Here is a 20,791-nt window from a genome sequence, read left to right on the forward strand (position 1 = left end):
GCAGATCTTAACCGTGTGTTGGATAAAGGCCATGCCGTGTATTCAGATGCCAGAAAGAGGTTTGTGAACAGCGTGTTTCTAGCCTGTGATGAACTTCCCACTGTGATCATCAGCCGCAGACACGAGTATCAAGTCGACATGTCTCAGTTTGCTCTTTATGGCACATTTGACGGTACAGATCATCTTCCGAGCCTTGAACAGGGACTACAGTGTTTGGCTTCAGACATTTGCTATGCTTTGCTAGTCATGGGAGGAACCGCCATTGCAGTTTCCAGGCTGACTTCAGGTGAATACGCATATTTTGATCCTCACCCACGTAAGTCTACAGGAATGCCATTGTCGCTAAGTGTAAGTGGTGGAACTGCAGTTATGTTAAAATTCACACGTCTTAACGACATGATTGACAGGATCAAACGTTTGTACAGAATGTGTAGCATCGCACCAACCTGCACTTATGAACTACAGCCTGTTGAGTTCCACAGTGAAAACGTTGCTGACCAAAGAAATGCTGATGAAAACAGACAAACAGCTACAACTGTTCCAGCACCAGCTTTAAATGAACCTAAATTTGAAACCCCCAAATCCACTGAGAAAACACAGAAAACTGTGGCCGACACTTTAGCTACTGAAGTGATGTCATCCAGAGTGGATTATTCAAATGAGCCAGCTGCTGAGCTGAACAATTCTGATTATTTAGAAATAGAAACCTCTGCAGCTTCTGTAAGAGACACTCAGGTAACAAAAGATTCTGTTCCTCTGAATGATTTAAACACTGCCTCCTGTTTAACTATGACAACAGATGAACTCTCACATAAACTGTTGAAGCATAATAAACAGCAAAGGAGAAAGATTAGGAGACGACTGTTGGTCCAAGAAAAACTACCACAGAGAAGGGAAAATCAGAAAAAGAAAGAAAGACAGATGTACGCTTTTGATGAAAGCTTTAAGGCAAAGAAAAAAGATTCTAGCAGAAAGTCTCATGATCCTGATCACAGACAGAAGAAGAGTGTGTACAAAAATAATCTGTGTAAACTCAATGCTACATATAGAGAGAAACAGAGAGAACATTTTAGAAAAATCTATAGAGATAGTGCTAAAATTAGAGAGAGAAAAAGAGAACGTGTCATAAGGATGTATAAAGAAGATTCTTCATTCAGAGAAAAGCAGAAGGAACGTATAACAAGAACATATAGAGAATCTCCCATTTTTCGAGAAAAGCAGAAGGAACGTATGAGAAAAACATATAAAGAATCTTATAGACAATCTCCTATATTCAAAGAACAGCAGAAGGAACGTATAAGAAGAAATTACAGAACTTGTGCTGGATTCAGAGAGAAACATAAAGCTTACATGAGGTCATATGTTTCTAACCTATATAAAGAAAGTGTAGAATTTAGACAGAAAAAAAAATGTTACATCACTAAACGTTATGGAGAAGAGAGACAATTTCAGCAGCAACACAAGGACAATATGAGAGAACGAATGAGAGTAAAATATTGGAACAGTATTTCTTTTAGACAGATGCATAATATCAGATGTGCAATGAAAATAAAAAGAAAATATCGTCAGATGCATCGACCAGCTGACAGTTTACAGTGTCATCCAGAGAACACTTTAATGAATGAGGCCATATCTCGTTTCAGATCCAACATTAAGTCAGCACCATCTTATGTTTGTACTGTTTGTCTAAAAGCTTCTTTTCCTAATCAGGTGAAAATCTGCAAAAGAGAAAATTACTCAAAACACCAAATTGTAGCTCAGCAGTGTCTAACTGGTAAATTTGTTCATGTGTGTGATGAAGCATGTCATGATCACTGCAGCTTTCCTGTTGAGAGAAAAAAGGAGTATATCTGTCACACGTGTCACAGTTCCCTCAAAAGTGGACGCATGCCAAGACTTGCTGCTGTCAACGGTTTAGAACTGCAGGATATTCCAGCTGAACTGTGCGATCTCAACATTCTGGAGAGACATCTGATTGCCAAATGCATACCATTTGCTAAGATTATTCCACTTCCAAAGGGCAGACAGAGACTCATACGTGGTAATGTGGTGTGTGTACCATCTGAAGTCCAACAAACAGTTGACAGTTTACCGAGGATCAGAAGCCAATCACAGATCATGAGGATAAAGCTGAAAAGACGACTGTGCTACAAAGGCCATCAGCTGTTCCAGACTGTCACCTGGTCTAAACTCATTCAAGCCCTGCGTAAACTCAAACAAATTCATCCACAGTACACAGATATTATTATCAGAGATGATGCATTGCTTTGTGATCCAACGTTACCTGATGATGACAGCAGTGATGAAGCCAGCATGGGAAGTGATGATTATGATGAAGCAGATTTAATGGAAATTGACAACTATGAAAAAGATGCCCTTTTGTGCGAAAGTGAGTCTGAAAGTGAACAAGCTATTAATATGCAATCCTGTGATGAACAACCAGAGGAACAAAATCCAGATGAACCAGAAAGTGATTTGAACAATGGAGGTTTTGCTCTAGAAAGTTGTCTGCAGCCTGTTGACATTTCAGAAGAGATTCTCTGTTTCACTGATAACACATATTGTGTGGCTCCTGCAGAAAGAAACAATCCTGTTAGCTTCTTCAGAACTCCTCATTTGGAAGCCATGGCATTTCCTGTGCAGTTTCCTACCGGTCAGAATACACTGGATGAAAAGAGACTTCTTAAACTCACACCAAGTGCTTACTTCAAGTCAAGGCTTTTCAACATTGATGCAAGATTTGCTAAAGACACAAATTACCTGTTTTTCTCACAGTTTGTCACTGAAATACATTTGGCTAATTCCAGCATGACAATACAGCTAAGGAAAGGTAAAACTATGACCAAAGATGGACGCAAAATCACATCGGGAATGTTACAAAGTAAGACAGAAGTAGAGAAGCTGGTAAGAAATAAAGATGCAATCAGATTTATGCAGCCACTCAGAGGAACTCCAGCTTACTGGCAGAAAACTACCAAAGATTTATTCAGTATGATTCGTCAAATAGGAACACCTCAGTTCTTTGTCACTTTCTCTGCTGCTGAGATGAGATGGCCTGAAGTGATTCAAGCAATAAAGAGACAGCAAGGTGAAGAGGTTGATTTTGAAGCCCTGGACTGGTCAGAAAAGTGTGAAATTCTAAGATCAAATCCAGTAACCACCATGCGAATGTTTGATAAACGTGTTGAGGCTTTGTTCAGAGATTTGCTTTTTTCTCCTGCACAGCCCCTTGGTGAGATCATTGATTACTTTTACAGAGTTGAGTTCCAGCACAGAGGTAGTCCGCATATACACATGTTGCTGTGGATTCGAGAAAAGGTAGAAGCAGATGTGGATGATGACCAAACTGTCTGTGACTTTGTGGACAGATACATCTCAGCTCAACTCCCTGATCCAGAAAAACAACCTGAACTGCACAAAAAAGTCTCTGAACTACAAAAGCACAGCAAGAACCACACAAAGACATGCTTTAAGAGTGTGAACTCTGGTTGTAGATTTGGGTTTCCCAAACCACCAGCCACAAGAACAATGATTGTGAGACAGGATGAGGATTCAGACACTGAAGCTGCAAAAGCCAAACTCAGACCTTTGTTGAACCTGCTGAAGGAACCTGAAGCTGCTTCCCTCACCATAGAGCAGATTCTGTCACGATGCAACTTGACAATGAATGAGTATGAACAATGCCTCCAGAACATAAACAAGAAAACAGCTCTGATTCTGAAACGTGACCCAAAGGACTGTTGGATCAACAATTACAACCCAGACCTGCTTGAAGCCTGGAACTCTAATTTAGATGTCTCATTCATTTTGAATGCCTATTCATGTGTAGAATACCTCTGTAAATATATAACAAAGAAAGAATCTGGCCTCTCTGAATACCTGAAGACAGTTATCGATAACTCTGATAAGAACACCGTCAATGAATGTGATGAAATGAGAGCTGTGATGCAGGCTTACTCAAAAAAGAGAGAGATCAGCGCACAGGAGTGTGTGACTCGAGTCTGTGGCCTAAAAATGAAAAAATGTTCCCGCAGTGTTGTATTTGTACCAACAGATGATAACCCAGTAAAAATGAGTCGGCCCATGAGCTTCCTGGAAAGCACAACACATGACAGTTGTAATATTTGGATGACAAGTTTGAGTGATAAATACAAATGCAGACCTGAGACCCCAGAATATGAGGAAATGTCGCTGGCTGATTTTGCTGCCCTGTGCCGGTTGGTGAGTGGTCCAAATGAAGGAAAAGATGTGCTTCCTCTTCTAAACCAGCTTGGATTTGTACAAAGGCGAAAGAATGATAAACCAGCTATAATCAGATATTACCACTGTTCACAGGAAAAAGATCCTGAGCAATATTATGGTCGACTGTTGAGACTTTACCTTCCACACAGATCAGAGCAGGAACTGAAACCACAATGTTTCCAAACCTATCAGTCCTTCTACAACTCGGGTTTTGTGCGACTTCCATGTTCAGACCACAGTGAGTCTGTGAAACGGATTGTGAAAAGAAATAAAGACAAGTATGAGAAGAACTCTGAGGATATTGAGAGTGCACTGGAAGAGTTTGAACAAAATAGGGATGTTGTGATCGATGAATGGTGTAATCTTGCTCCTGAATCTGAAGTTGTGAGGCTGCAATGTGATGAGAATCTTCCTGAGAGACATTCTGATGATGAGAACGAACAGGAGAATGTCCCCGACTACAGTCGTCAGTCTGATGCTGTAACAGAGATCAGAGCCATCAGAGAACAACCTGCAGTAGATCCAGCCGTGGTACGTGTAATGTATCAGAATCTGAACCAGAAGCAGGCCTGCGTGTTCTATACTATAAGAGACTGGTGTATTCAGCGAGTTTGTGGTTTGAACCCAGATCAATTTTTCTTCTATATCAACGGTGGTGCAGGAACTGGAAAGTCACATCTGATTAAATGTATTCACTCTGAAGCATCAAAGATCCTGAGCAGACTGCCTGCTAATGCAGAAGAAGCTGACATATCAAATCCAACTGTTTTACTTACTTCATTTACCGGGACAGCAGCTTTTTCTATCAATGGCTCTACATTACATTCTCTACTGAAACTACCCAGGAGTCTGAAACCACCCATTCAAGGACTTGGTAACCAACTGGATGAAGTCAGATCTGAGCTGATGAATGCAGAAATTATTGTTATTGATGAGATTTCAATGGTTTCAAAACCCCTTTTTGCCTATGTGGATGCAAGACTGAAACAAATCAAAGGCACTCAGAGACCTTTTGGTGGAATGTCAGTTTTAGCTGTTGGAGATTTTTACCAGCTGCCACCAGTGCGACAGTCTAAACCTCTCTGCGTTTACGATCCAGAACAGATTGACCTATGGCAGGAACATTTTCAGATGATCACTCTAACCGAGATCATGCGTCAGAAAGATGATGTGGCCTTTGCAGAGATGCTGAACAGGATTAGAGTGAAAGAAAAGACGGATGAGCTTTCTCAGTGCGACAGAGATTTGTTGTCACAGGCTGTGACTGCACCAGAAGAATGTCCAACTGAGGTCTTACACATTTATGCCACCAACAAGAATGTGGAATCCCATAACACAGATACCCTGAAGAAGCTTCATTCAAACATCATAATCATCACTGCAGACGATTTCCAGAAGGATAAACGTACAGGCAGAATGGAACGAAGAGACAAACCATTTACAGGTGGGAGAAATGATTTACCTGACACTCTGAATGTTGCTGAAGGAGCTCGAGTCATGCTGACCAGAAACTTGGACACACTAAACGGTTTAGTCAACGGTGCTTTTGGTATACTGGTAAAGGTGGTGAGATCTGAAAATGATGGACACATAATCAAACTGGGGCTCAGAATGGACAACCGGCAGCCTATGAGACACAACCGCAGTGCTAATGCAGCATCTGATGATCTGGTTTACATTGAGAGAGCAGAGGAGAGTCTGAAGTTTAAAGGAGCGGTACGCAGACAGTTTCCTGTAAAGCTAGCATTTGCCTGCACAATTCACAAAACTCAGGGTCTTACAACACAGACAGCTGTAGTTTCAATGAAGAACATTTTTGAACCAGGTATGGCTTATGTTGCTCTCAGCAGGGTGACGTCTCTCAGTGGACTCTATTTGCAGGACTTGGATGAGAAAAAGATTTACTCCAATCCCGAGGTAACTGCAGCGCTCCAAACCATGAGACAAGCCAGTGTTGAGGAAATGATGCCTCTTCTTCAGGTCAGAGAAACAGCCAGCAGACTTGACACTCTTACACTGATCCATCACAATACGGAGGGTTTGCCATCTCACATCAGTGACATCAAGAGTCATCATGAAATGTGTTTAGCAGATGTTTTGTGTCTCACAGAGTCTCACCTCCAAGGCTCCTTTGTTGCAGACAGTCTTCATTTGGACGGCTACACCATGTTCAAACGCAACAGACATGTGTCCTACACAAACTTTCCTCACATGGCCAGCAGAAGTGGTGGTGGAGTTGTTGTGTATTTGAGGAATCATTTTCAGGTTCAGGTAAAACAGTATCTGCATAATGTCACTGATCTTGAGTTTTTAGTGTTGAAGGTTCAGGCTCCATTCCCTGCACTCATTGCTGTTGTGTACAGACCCCCTGACTACAGTTTGACACCATTCATGCAAAACCTGGTAAGTCTTTTAGATTCCCTTGAAATAATGGACTGTCACCCAATCATTGTGTGTGGAGATTTTAATGAGAACCAGTTGCAGAGTGGAAGAAAACAGATTCTGGAGCAGTTTCAGTCGAGAGGGTATTCACAGCTGATCACTTCTGCCACTACAGACAAGAACACCCTGCTTGACCTCATTTTTATTTCTCAGCCAGATCAATGTCTCCATTCCGGTGTTCTGAGATCATACTACAGTTACCACAACCCTGTGTTTTGTGTCCTGTCCTCGAGCCAATCATGAAGTCGTCTGGTGAGTTTTGAAACAATTACAGATCATGTTTGTTACAGAGTTTACTGATTGTAGAGTATGAAAAATATTTTTCATTGGAAAAAATTGTCTTCCCTACTCTGTCTGTAAGAAGACCCTTTCTTATTGCAATGTTATTAATCATGTCACCAAATCATGGCTGTACTTCATGCAGAGCCGGGAGATCTGCTTTCTGTTATCATGCACCTCAGATCTGAAATATACTGCATTAAACGGACATAATTTATTTTTTATTCTCATGTTTTAAATGACTAAATCTACTTATACATTTTTTCATGGATGTTAATTGTCATCTCCTTTTTTGATACTTTTTTTACTCTGACGTATGTATCTCAACAAACGAGATCTTCCCCTCCAAGATGCTTTCAAATATGAAATAGTAAATAAATAAATCACAGATAAATGCAGGTATTTATTATGGGTCACATGAATAAATACAGACAATTATATTTTCTTGATTATAGTAAATTTTGTAGAATCAAATGTTTTTTGGATGAATGAGGTTTTGCTTATCATGTTTTACAGGTAAAAAATGTTAAAAGTTTTAAACTATCTTTAGGCTACCAGAGATGTCTATAATTATACATTATGTAGAGAAAAACATTTTTACAGCTTACAGAATTTGTATAAAAACTGATTTAGAAGTACATGGAAAGTTTCTGCATCCATTTTCTGACTTGGCCTTTATCTGGGTGGGTTTGGGTTTGGGTGGATAAAGGCCAAGTCAGAATTCTCTGAGCAGCTGGAAAAAGCTGCTAATAAACAAAGACATCAGAAAGCGGGGGCTTTAGGTGTAGCCCCCGCTTTCTGACGCACTAATTAGATTTAGTAACTGACACCCCATACCAGCATTATATAGACACTTGGGGGCTGAGATGGGTGGGTGGGGAGGGGGGGTGGGTGGTGTTAAAAGCACTTTATGTTTTGTAGATGTATTTTTTTCAGACAGGGCACACACAGTCCTGTTTCCTTTGTGGGAAAACCTTCAAACTTCACCATCCTCAGCTGAAACAACAACATCTTAACACCATCTTCATGAACTGCTGAGCCAAACCTGATCCATCAGTGCTGGACTGCACAGATAACTACATGCCACACAGAGACTGCTGTTTTATGAACTGCCATACCAGTATGTCTTCAATGGAGAAGATGACACACCCATCACCTGACCTCCTGCCTGATCTGGAGACCATCATCATGCTGCCACACTACAACCTCTGAGACCATGAATGATGACCCCTACTGAGGAAACTGTATTTCCTGTCAGAGATGCTCAGTGATCCTCAGAGCAGAGAGAGGTATGATTCTTTATCTTTGATAAAAAATGTCAGTGTTTTTAATTCAATTAATTAATTAAAATCCTGTTTAGTGCATAAATAATTCCACACTCAAATGATTATACTTGTTGACACTTTTTGAGTTTTAATTCACATTATGGATTACAAATCTATGCTTTTTCTACTCTGTCTCTCTGTGCAGGTATTGCTGTCTTCTGAGTTCTTCAGTGTCCCAACTGAGACATTCAAACCTCATTGCAGAGCTCATGTCTTTCCTCACCATCATGTGAGTGTGAGATTGCTCTGGATTCTGGTTATGTGGCCTGCAGCACCTATAAGGTATTTCAACATTGTTCATTGCATAACTTATTTGTAGTTTTTAGGCCTTAACACAAATAAAATGTTCCTTTTTCTGTATTTTTTAGAACAAGCTCGTCCAGTGTGCCTGCATTCCAGCTTCTTAGACTCTACTCAAGTGGACAGAGTATCAGTGTTTGGCCACTCTTACAGACACCGACTTCTGTCAACTCACTGCTACTGATCAGGCACCTGACTCCAGGAAGACAGAGGGCTGCAAGCCTGTCATCGTTTCCAGTGTGGCTTTGTATTCTTGGGGTAGCATCAGATTTTTCCCACAAATATTCAAAGGTAACACTTATTTTAAGCGTAGTTATTAAGTCAAAAGTCTTCCCTTGTGTTAATTTTATTTTTTTTATTTGTTTTTGTTTTCTTTTAGATTTATGTGCAGTGATCGGATGTGGTGGAGCTTTGTTAACTGTGTGGAAAACATCTGTTTGTGATGATATTTACAATGAGGCTTTAAGGTGACAGTTTCCATGTAATTTCAATCCTTTTACTAAGCAAAAACATGTTTGCAATTAACATATTTTTTTCAGTTTTGTCTTTTGGATTTATGGTTAACATTCCTCTGTGACAGCAAATACTAAACTGGTCCAAGTAACCAGCATATCATTGGTCAAAGGCAAAAAGGACCACATGTCACGCTAGCTATGAATTATTGACTGTGTTTGTGTCACCAGATTTAACAAACAATATCAGACATATGAAACTGAACTCTGGATTAATGTGCAGATTTTTTTTGTGTTTTTTTTATTGTTGAATAATTATTTTGTAGAACAAACCCAATCTATTTACCCAAACAATGTAACTTGTTTGGGTAAATAGTGGATTAATATATCTAAGTCTATAAGTATAGCAAGCTGAATTCATACAGACACACAGCTCTAAATCCTGGATTGTAGGATGTACAAAAATGATCATGTGATTATTATGGACATTTAAATAACTATATCTATTGAACCATTACATGTATTCTTTTTAGAAATTACACAATCTCAAAATGTGAAAAAAGAAAGTGTTTAAGAGAAAAAATAATGTGTGTTTGTATGAATCCTGCCTTAGTATGGGGTGTCAGTAACTACATTAGTATAGAGTAGGTCTAACAGTGGTTTTCCACATCTGCTCTAATACAGCGGTCCCCAAACTTTTTTGCGCCATGGACCGGTTTATGCCCGACAATATTTTCATGGACCGGCCTTTAAGGTGTCGCGGATAAATATAACAAAATAAAACTAGTACCGGTACCGAAAAAAAGAAAATTTATTCATAACACACGTCAAAAGACCCAGGAAAACCGAGTAAACGATAAAAACGATAACAAAATAACGCTGAAAACCGATAAAAACCCTGAAAACGATACATTTCACACCTGAGCCTCATCTCTCGCGGCCCGGTACCAAACGACTCACGGACCGGTACCGGTCCGAGGCCCGGGGGTTGGGGACCGCTGCTGTAATATATATAGATAATGGGTCAGACATATAAAGTCATTTTGAAAAGTTCATAAAGGTCACATCCATTTATATGTGTTCCTCTTTATCATTTTATATCTGGTCACACAGCTGACTTGAGTTTTGATCAGAGTAGAACCATAACATTCATGCTAATGGTTCTGCTGTTTACAGTTACTTTATGATGGATTTCAGCCTGGTCACAGCACTATGTGAAAATATGTTAGAGGTAAAGTTAAGAAAATTAATACCTCATCATAAGTCACTCTCTAACGCAAAGCAGTGATTATTTTTCACTGTAATTTATTGCACAACAATGTTCTTTATTTGATCCTTGTTTCTTTAAATATGCACATCGATTGTTCAGCTGTGTGACTCTCCACACCTCAAATATATCACAATGTGGACTTCATTTTGACAGTATTTTGTAGATTGATGCCATATTTATCATCAAATCAGGAAACTGTAAACTAATTGAAAAAATGAAGCTTATGAAAATTTTAATGTGGCATAGGAACATGTTGTTTATCCTTGCCGAATGGTATTTAGACAAAACTCCAGCAAATCAGAGGATATATTTTTGTCTCTCACTTGCTATATATGTGTATATTTTTGCAGTTAATAGCCTATCATGTGTCTGCGCATCTTAGGGCCATAAACATAAACATGGCAAACAAGGATATGTTCACAATTCCAACAAATGCTTCAATTGTTTGTATAGATGTTAGATTAATTTGATTTGCATTTTCTATTAATATTTTTCTGTTTGTCCCAAATGGTATTTTTATTTCTTTATGCCATTATTGTAATCATTGGAAACAACTGAGTAAATATTTTGTATCATATGTTTCTAAAAATATTTGAATGTTCTACTTTTCTACTACTGGTTTTCTACTTTCTAAACTTTCACTTTTTGGCATTTCAATAACATTATTTTTGGGTGTTTTTATCTCTGACCGCAGCATCTTGTGCATTTATTACCTAAATGTTGTTTGTGTGGGTTTTGCTTTTGTTTTGTTTTTTTGCCATTTTTAGATTTCACCAGCTGTGCAAACTCCGCAATTTTACCTTGGTTTTGTTCCACATTAGTTTATCTGCTGGCATGTTTTCTTCCTTTTCTAATGTTTTTGGTAATTTTTCACAGTTAAACAAGTAACTTTGAGGTTACTTCAGCATTTTCAGCTGTTATCTGTTGACAGTTTTGCCTAATTATTACATTTCTGCAAATTTCTAGCAGTTCTGATAAGTTGTAATATTTCTGCCAAGTTTTTAATTTTCTACTAAATTATTTCTGCTAGGTTACACTACTTTTGTTTGTTATGTTATGTTATGTTAAGGTATGTTATTTTAAATTATTGCATTTCTGCTAAGTTATTACATTTTTCTTAACTTGATATTGTTCTGCAAAGTTATTAAAATTTCAGCAACTTTTTAAACACTGACTTTGATTTCTTCAGCTTCTTCAACTATTTTCAGCAGACAGCTTCAGCTTTACAGTTTCCTCTAAGTTATTGCAGTTCTGCTAAGTTATTACATTTTCGCAAAGTTCTTTTGCTTCTGCAAAGTTTTTACAATTTCTGCAACTTTTCAGCTTTTTCAGCTATTTCTTGCATACAGCTTCAGCTTTTAAGCATCCACACTGCATTTTCGCAGGAAATGCAAATTTTTCTAGTTAAAACTGACTTCTGTCTGCACTGGGTGTCATCACTTACAGATAATTACTAGGTTGTATTCAGCTAATGCTGAAGAATATTTTCATGAGTCTCTGTGAATTCCTTGTCTCGGGCTGACAAATCAGGTGCTCCTGGTCCTTCCTTCCTTCCTTCCTTCCTTCCTTCCTTCCTTCCTTCCTTCCTTCCTTCCTTTCTTTCTTTCTTTCTTTCTTTCTTTCTTTCTTTCTTTCTTTCTTTCTTTCTTTCTTTCTTTCTTTCTTCTCTTAGTCTTGTCATATTATCGTTGGTGTCAAAACATTTTTTTAGTGAGTGTCTCAAGCGAAACAATCTACAGTATATCTATTTAGATAGATATACAAGAGGAAGATAGTAAGGTGATAAGTTCTAGTCTGAAGTAAAGAAAAAGCAACAAAAATTGCAGTTCCTCTGTCACCACTTGGTGCTGGCTCTAAAAAAGTCAGTTTTGGTGAGTGAAATTCTAGTTTACTTTATTAGTCTGTCATTTAACACTAATTAGCCTATATATGAGTCTATGCATTACACTCAAATGGTTACAGAATGCAGTTGGCATGGAAAAATTTAACAAGAACTATTAAGGGCTGTACAAGCTAAAATTCATTCTTTCACTCTCACATGCATTCTCATTTCTCATACAGATCTCACATAGTTGGAATTAAAATTTTTATATTTTAATGACACATTTTAACACACACATTATTATATTATGGTCTCATATACATATACATGTTTTAATGTACTCATATATTTCGCTCTCATGCTCATGGATTCAATATGCATTTAATCTTACAAATAATATACGTATTTAAGAAGAGAATTTATGTATGAAAGTCTGAAAAAAATATGTATGCAAGAAAGAATGTCTACGAGAGAGGATAGTGGAAACGGAAGGAGTATAATTGAAGTGGAAGGCAGGGTGTCTCTTCCACTGTGGTTGGCTGAGAAGAACAAGTGGGCTCACATTCAGGTGTCTAACACCAGGGAAGGGGAAGAAGAAGAAAACAGAGTACTTCTACAAGCTATTCGTGTGTTAAGAAATAGTTTATCATCTCCTCAAACAGTCACATCCTGGTCCTCGTTACTTAAGCGAGACAGGACAGGCTCATCTGCATCAGTATTACCCAAAGCATGATGGAAAGGGAGCTGAGGGAGGCAACACCCGTATGGTTTCAACGGGCCAAGCAGCTGCACAAAGTCTGACTGGACAGCACCGGTCTTTACAATATCAGTCCCAGGAACACTCTTGCAACTGGACCTACCAATCAAGAAAAACAAACCAGACTGCTACTTAACCGTAAGTTCCTTCATCTCAGGCAGAGCCGTCTTCCATTAGGCTTTCTGACCCAGTACTCTTCTCTTGCCTTATTGATGACCCAGATTTGGCTAAACCAGTTTTGGAACATTTATACAGGGAGTGCAGAATTATTAGGCAAGTTGTATTTTTGAGGAATAATTTTATTATTGAACAACAACCATGTTCTCAATGAACCCAAAAAACTCATTAATATCAAAGCTGAATGTTTTTGGAAGTAGTTTTTAGTTTGTTTTCAGTTTTAGCTATTTTAGGGGGATATCTGTGTGTGCAGGTGACTATTACTGTGCATAATTATTAGGCAACTTAACAAAAAACAAATATATACCCATTTCAATTATTTATTTTTACCAGTGAGACCAATATAACATCTCCACATTCACAAATATACATTTCTGACATTCAAAAACAAAACAAAAACAAATCAGCGACCAATATAGCCACCTTTCTTTGCAAGGACACTCAAAAGCCTGCCATCCATGGATTCTGTCAGTGTTTTGATCTGTTCACCATCAACATTGCGTGCAGCAGCAACCACAGCCTCCCAGACACTGTTCAGAGAGGTGTACTGTTTTCCCTCCTTGTAAATCTCACATTTGATGATGGACCACAGGTTCTCAATGGGGTTCAGATCAGGTGAACAAGGTGGCCATGTCATTAGTTTTTCTTCTTTTATACCCTTTCTTGCCAGCCACGCTGTGGAGTACTTGGACGCGTGTGATGGAGCATTGTCCTGCATGGAAATCATGTTTTTCTTGAAGGATGCAGACTTCTTCCTGTACCACTGCTTGAAGAAGGTGTCTTCCAGAAACTGGCAGTAGGACTGGGAGTTGAGCTTGACTCCATCCTCAACCCGAAAAGGCCCCACAAGCCCATCTTTGATGATACCAGCCCAAACCAGTACTCCACCTCCACCTTGCTGGCGTCTGAATCGGACTGGAGCTCTCTGCCCTTTACCAATCCAGCCACGGGCCCATCCATCTGGCCCATCAAGACTCACTCTCATTTCATCAGTCCATAAAACCTTAGAAAAACCAGTCTTGAGATATTTCTTGGCCCAGTCTTAACGTTTCAGCTTGTGTGTCTTGTTCAGTGGTGGTCGTCTTTCAGCCTTTCTTACCTTGGCCATGTCTCTGAGTATTGCACACCTTGTGCTTTTGGGCACTCCAGTGATGTTGCAGCTCTGAAATATGGCCAAACTGGTGGCAAGTGGCATCTTGGCAGCTGCACGCTTGACTTTTCTCAGTTCATGGGCAGTTATTTTGCGCCTTGGTTTTTCCACACGCTTCTTGCGACCCTGTTGACTATTTTGAATGAAACGCTTGATTGTTTGATGATCACTCTTCAGAAGCTTTGCAATTTTGAGACTGCTGCATCCCTCTGCAAGATATCTCACTATTTTTGACTTTTCTGAGCCTGTCAAGTCCTTCTTTTCACCCATTTTGCCAAAGGAAAGGACGTTGCCTAATAATTATGCACACCTGATATAGGGTGTTGATGTCATTAGACCACACCCCTTCTCATTACAGAGATGCACATCACCTAATATGCTTAATTGGTAGTAGGCTTTCGAGCCTATACAGCTTGGAGTTAGACAACATGCATGAAGAGGATGATGTGGACAAAATACTCATTTGCCTAATAATTCTGCACTCCCTGTAGATAGTGAATAAATGTCATTAATAAATAAGCGCGCGCGCACACACACACTCTCCCTTTAGTGTAAAACTATGCTGTTTTATACACATGAACCAATATGACGCAACATCCTTAATTGTGTGATTCATGTTTCTGAATTTCATCTGGAGATATTAAATGATATGGGTCTCACTTATAATCTAACTTTAAACAATATGTGGCATTTTTATGAATGCATTTGGATTTTTTCTATTCTGATCTGTTTAAGGTACATGTTCTTCAGATCTTTAGACAATAGACAGAGAGAGACTATACAGACAGAAGACATGAGATCAGTTTACAGATGAGATATACAAAATTGAACACACACCAAGGGTGACTGTATTGTCATAGAAGGTGAAAATAAACAACCAGGTGAGAGACGTGCAGTTTCACATGGAACCATGTGAACAGGTTGTGTAAAAAAAAAAAAAAAAAGTAAGACAAAGACCAGAACACAAGTATTGATTGTTTTTATATCATTAAATCAAAATCCCTCAGCCATCCTGTTTTGTGTTACATAGTGTGTACTTCAAACCAGTAGTTTACTAGGAAACTGCAACTAATAAATTTTTCACCTCCCCGTATTCACCAAATTGTGTAACCTTAAAACCTAAGCAACCTTTCAGAGCAGTGCACTGAGTTTGACCTCTCCTGTTTTATAAAGGTGTCCCTGTATTCCACTCTGTTGTACAGGCTGTATTGTACATGTTCAGAACAAGCTAATTATTTATTTACAGCACTGACTTTCTCCCACACTTTTTAGTTCTACTTTCAAGAGGCAAACAGCATGCCAGAGCCACACTCCGGTACTTCTCCATGTCATATTAGGCTGTTGTAAATGTCAAATTTTCGCATTCTTACATTAACAATAATTCTCCTTTGACTGCAGATGAGTTTAATGAATACTCAGTGTTTCCATACCAGTTCCTATATTTACACCAGTTGTGCCATAAAAAATGTGCTTTGAATGACTTAAAATGTTTTAAAATCTCTGTCCCCACTCCAAGCCAAATAACCTTGAGGCAGAGAGTTTACTTTGGAGGCTGGTGATATGATTTATGCAACGGGATAATAAATGTTTTAAATTTATTTTTTAATAAAATTTATATTCATCTTCCCTTAAAAGCTCCTTTAAAGGGGCAATATATTTAGCAGGTAGACATGGGAATATAAAAGTTCAGAGGGAAATATTTTACTTTTTACACCAATACTTTATTTGACAACTTTAGTTACTATTTTCTTCTTATAAATTACAATGCCCAAGAGCATGGTTAAATAGTAAAACCTAGGACCCACCTCCACACTGGGGCAATTTCTGATTGAGGAGATATTTTAAGTAATTTTTCCTGACATTTTCAATGCTAAACCTGTGGTACTGTGCAGCTTCTTTTTCCCTGGGAAGCAGCACCACCTTTATATTCAAGGAATAAAACACTCTGCAGTAAATACCACAGATTATATAAAAGACTGTATGCAGTGATATGTATCTGTAGCTGTTTGTAGCAAACTATATGGTAATCTCCTTCACAGAAATGGACATATGTCAGTTCCTTCTGTATTTTGCAAAACCACATGTTCACTTATAACAGTGTGCCCTCATAAATAAGAGGCACAAGTAATTTTCTCTTTTAGATTTATCTTCAGTGCTGTGGTGAACCATGTCAGCGCTACAATCTCTGACCAGCTCAAAATACTGGAATAAAAAAGGAAAACTGCAAAATAAAAACCAGAACTTAAATGAAATGAAATGAGTTTTGCTCCAACATCTCTTTTACATCAGCTATAGACGGTATAAAACCACATCCTGTTAAAATATTTATGGTGAATGTATATTATAATTCTAAGTATGATATGCAATTACCGATCAGTTCATTAGTTACACCTTGCATGTAGAGGATTAGACTTTCAGAACTCCTTGTATTCTTTGTGGTATAGATTTAACAAGGAGCTGAAAAATTTCTCAGAGACTTTGGTCCCTACTTATATTATAACATCACACAGCAGCTGCAGATTTGTCGGCTGGAAATCCATAATATGAATTAGGGCTGAACGATATATCGCATTTGCGATAATATCGCGACATGATCAAGTGCAATTTTCTAACCGCAAAGGCTGCGATTATACTCTGGACATGTCCAAATTCATGGGCTGCATGCTCCTGAGGCCGCATTTGTAGACCGATTACGTCACAGCGACGTGCCGAAGGCTGTCCAAATTACTACCATATCCCAGAATTCATAGCGCGGCCCAGCCAAACTCCAGTTTCCAGCAATGGCGGCCGCTACTAAGTTTTAAAATTACTCATACTAATCTTTCTGGGTCACAAAATAAACTTTTAACATATTTTCAGGTGAGAAAGTAGTTGTGTAAACATCAAATATCTGCTCGGTTTATCAAGATATCCCATATTTGCAAAAGTGCTTCGACGTTTTCAGAGGCGTCTGCTACCCACCAGCTCGACAGCTAGCCGGGAGCTCGAGGGTTACTGATGCGGCCGAGAACGGCACAACTCCCGGCACATCATTTTCAGATCACCGCGGAGTTTCGCTGCTCGGGTTAAACGTAATATATGTCACTTAGACAACCTAAAAATGTTATTGTTGGGCTTTTTTCAGTGTTTTGTTTGTTCGTGAGTAAATCGGTTTGGCTGAGATTAAAGTTATTAGATTAGATAAAATAAAACTTTATTAATCCCCCGGGTGGGTTCCTCCTTGGTTTTCACACAGCTGACTAAACGTCAAACAGAAAACTTATTAAACAGAAGTATGAGACAGTCGAGAATTTACACCAGTGTCTGGTTATATTTTAGATAGCAAGAAGCAGACGGCCGAGTTTATTAAACTCCACCGAGACAGCGGTGACGCTAATCAGAACTAGACCGTCCAATTTCACGCCTTTAAATTTTAAAGGCGTGTTTGTGTGTGTGTTTATACAATTGCTATTATGTTTGCACTTTATGTGTAATGTTACTGACTGCAGAGATCAGTAAGATGTGTGTATTTTTTATTTATTAGTTTTATTTATTTAATATTATTTTTTTAATTGAATGACTGTCTAGTAGTTCACAGATGTCGAAAAACTGAGTGTGGTAAAGCCACTGATTTTTTTTTATGTATATTTCTGCAATCTGCACATTGTACTGACTTTCATTTTAATGTTTACACCAGGGTTCCTTGTCAGCACTTTATGCTCAGATGTTTGTAAGCTAAAAATAAACTATTGTGTATGTTCAAATATACTGTTGTGATTGAAGAAGTTAAATAAAAATGTCAGTCATCAATTCATGCATCACCTCATGTCATCATAACAGAGGTCTGTCTTCCAGGAAAGAACAGTTTAAAATTAATGTAATATAGTATTGGCCATACTATATGATGTATTGCTTGTCTTTGTTTAATAATACAGAAGACAAAGACCTTAAAAAATAATCGCATCGCAATCCCAATATTGGGGCAAAAAATCGCAATTAGATTATTTTCCATAATCGTTCAGCCCTAATATGAATGTACCGTTCCACCTCATCCCAAAGGTGCCTTCAGATAGCATATATTAGATTGCAATCTAGTAACTGTGCAGGCCATTTGAACTCATTTTCACATTCAACAAACCCTGAGATGATTTGAGCTTTGTGACTTATCTTGTTGGAAGTAGCCTAATAGATGGGTGTGTAGTTATTAGGACATGGTGAGAAATGATAGTCTAGTTAGCTGTGGCATTTAAAAGATACTCAGTTCTCAACGTGCTCAAAGTGTGCTAAGAATATTCAGATTGCACCATTACAACAACAGCAGCCTGAACTGGTGATACAAGGTGGACTGGATGGATGCTTTCATGTTGTTTATACTAAATTCTGACCGTATTTGCAGTAGAAAATGAGACTCAACAGTCCAGGCAGAAGGCCTCAGTTCCCTGTTCTTAGCTGACAGGACTGCCATCCAGTGGGGTCTTCCGCTGCTATGGCCCATGTACTTCAAAGTTCAATGCGTTGTGCCTTCAGAGATGCTCTTTTGCATACCATGGTTATAACAAATGGCTATTTGAATTATTGTTGCCCTCCTGCCAGCTTGAAACACTCAGGTCTTTTCTCTGACTATTCTCAGAGAACTGCCGTTCACTAGATATTTTCTCTCTTTATGACAATTCCCTGTAAACCAGGGGTCTCAAACTTAAATGAGCTGTGGGCCTCTGCTGGCACGGTCATCTCATGCGAGGGCCACTTTAGTGTCCAAGTAGCACAAAACCCCCCACAAACAAACAAACAAGAAAACACTCACAATACTTCTGAAAACATTGTGTTTTGATTGTTTGTTTAAAATTTCAAATATTGTATAACAAGACAAAACTGCAAATATTAACGCACATTTTTTTTCACTTGTAACTAACTGAACCATTTCATTGGACTACCAAATAAACAGATCGGTACTCTCTTTCTGGACAGACACGTGGCAACACATAAGTTTACAAATTAGCTCTTGACTGCTAGTGAAAACTGTTTTCTTTACAAATGACTCTTTCACTGAACTAACACAGCCAATCCCTCAACATGTTTGTACTTCAGGCTAATATTGCCTTCATATTAAATATTTTTTTGATTTTTAAAGAATTTATTTTAAGATTGTACTCAACAACAAACAAATCCTCCCTAAAAAAAAATTAAAATAATAACTTCAAGGGCCAAATTGCATTATATTTTTTCACGTCAATATATGGGCCGTAAGTAGGGTGGCATGGGCCGCAAGTGGCACCCGGGCCCCTGCTGTAAACCCTAGAGCTGATTGTGTGTGTGTGTGTGTGTGTGTGTGGGGGGGAACCCCAATAAATCAGCAACTTTGGAAATACTCAGACCAGCCAGTGTAGTATTGACCACCATGCCAAATTCAGAGTTACTTAAATCACTTCTCCTCCTGATCCTCATTGAACTGCTTCAATGTGAATAACTCAATAGTTATTCCTATTAACAAGCAGTTGAACAGGTGTACCTAACAAAGTAGTGGGTAAGTATATTCTTTTATAATAAGGTATATGTAAAGCAATTGAACATTTATGCTCGTACCCCAAATTCATAGCATTATGCTGTAATGCATTTTTTTTTTAGCTATAATAATCTGTCTTAATTATAACTGCAGTGCAGGTGTAGATGGAAGTACCACACCATGTGCTGACACTTTGATGTGCTTCAGCACTTCACTCTGATGAACAAGATGGAATCTGGAAAGGCAATATTGGTTTGAAAATCACTTTTTTAAACTGGCAGACTCTCCCGAAGCCTGAAAAATATCACTGAACCAATTAAAGTGCACATCTGTTTCATTAGGGGGCCTCATATCCATCCATCTTATCTGTCAATCTTATCTCTTAGGCCCTTCATGCACCTCATCAGATGTCTTCATGCATATATGACTGTGTAGATTAATTGAGCCAATTTTACATCATTTCAGGGAAGAGAAGAAAATCACACTGTGGATTTCTTAGTCGACTTTTTAAAGTCACATTTGCTGAGCAAATTATAATTCAAATATTATTCAGTTATGAAATACAAAATAAAATTGGGCCAAGGGTAATTGTGCAGCACAATGATATGCAACCATAGACTTGGGATGACTGAATTTTTTATTTTAGTTCCATGCTGCTTAAATGAAGTCTGAAACACTCTGATACTGCTTACAAATTAAATTTCAGGAAACACAGGTTTTGACTAAAGAGTACCTTCCGCAAAACTAAACAGATGTAGAGTAAACATGTATTCAAAGTCAATAAAGCATGGCATTCTTGCATTTGAATATAAAACACCAGTGCTTTGAGGGGAGAGTCTGAACAGCTGAAGCCAATAGTTGATTCATCCTCCCCAAGGGACACAAAGACACTTTGGCTCCTTGTTTTAAATTGGATTTTAAGTTTACACGAATAACAGGTAAAGAAACTATTACGGTACCTGGGAATTGCTCTCTTGTCTCTTTTAAGCCAACTGACAGTGATGTAAGGAAATTGTCTGGATTTGACTGTGGCAGATGTCAGTCTCAGGTAGACGTGTTTATTCTTTCCCTCCAGACCAGCTGTAGCTGTTTA

General features: G+C 38.5%; 1 protein-coding gene across 4 annotated transcripts; it reads left to right on the forward strand.

Annotated features, from left to right (window-relative positions):
- The first annotated feature begins 1,229 nt into the window (after window positions 1-1,229).
- Window positions 1,230-11,517, forward strand: LOC146562969 (uncharacterized). 4 transcript variants are annotated; one of them, XR_014894702.1, is made up of 7 exons: window positions 1,230-6,222; window positions 6,383-6,513; window positions 6,606-6,645; window positions 6,918-6,936; window positions 7,960-8,252; window positions 8,434-8,570; window positions 8,657-11,517. XR_014894702.1 is itself a non-coding variant. In XM_085295263.1 (2 exons), exons 1-2 carry the CDS (start codon window positions 1,231-1,233, stop codon window positions 6,491-6,493), a joined length of 5,103 nt encoding a protein of 1,700 aa, XP_085151389.1. In that variant the 5' UTR covers window position 1,230; the 3' UTR covers window positions 6,494-7,643. The 4 variants fall into 4 exon arrangements, 1 of the variants encoding a protein (XP_085151389.1); XR_014894701.1 differs by having other exon boundaries at window positions 6,383-6,645; XR_014894700.1 differs by having other exon boundaries at window positions 6,383-6,936.
- Window positions 11,518-20,791: the final 9,274 nt, after the last annotated feature.

Source organism: Mchenga conophoros, linkage group LG12, assembly GCF_057382185.1.
Source record: "Mchenga conophoros isolate Kocher_MC1m ecotype Shallow Benthic linkage group LG12, M_conophoros_male_GT1.1, whole genome shotgun sequence".
In the NCBI taxonomy this organism is placed as follows: domain Eukaryota; kingdom Metazoa; phylum Chordata; class Actinopteri; order Cichliformes; family Cichlidae; genus Mchenga; species Mchenga conophoros.

What these genes read in the sequence shown, in the direction of transcription:
- LOC146562969 (XM_085295263.1), top strand. Translation starts at nt 1,231, where the DNA reads ATGAGAAAAACATATAAAGAATCTTATAGACAATCTCCTATATTCAAA. An exon ending in AAATGATGCCTCTTCTTCAG is followed by an intron (nt 6,223 to 6,382) that starts GTCAGAGAAACA and finishes CCTTTGTTGCAG; the next exon opens with ACAGTCTTCATTTGGACGGC.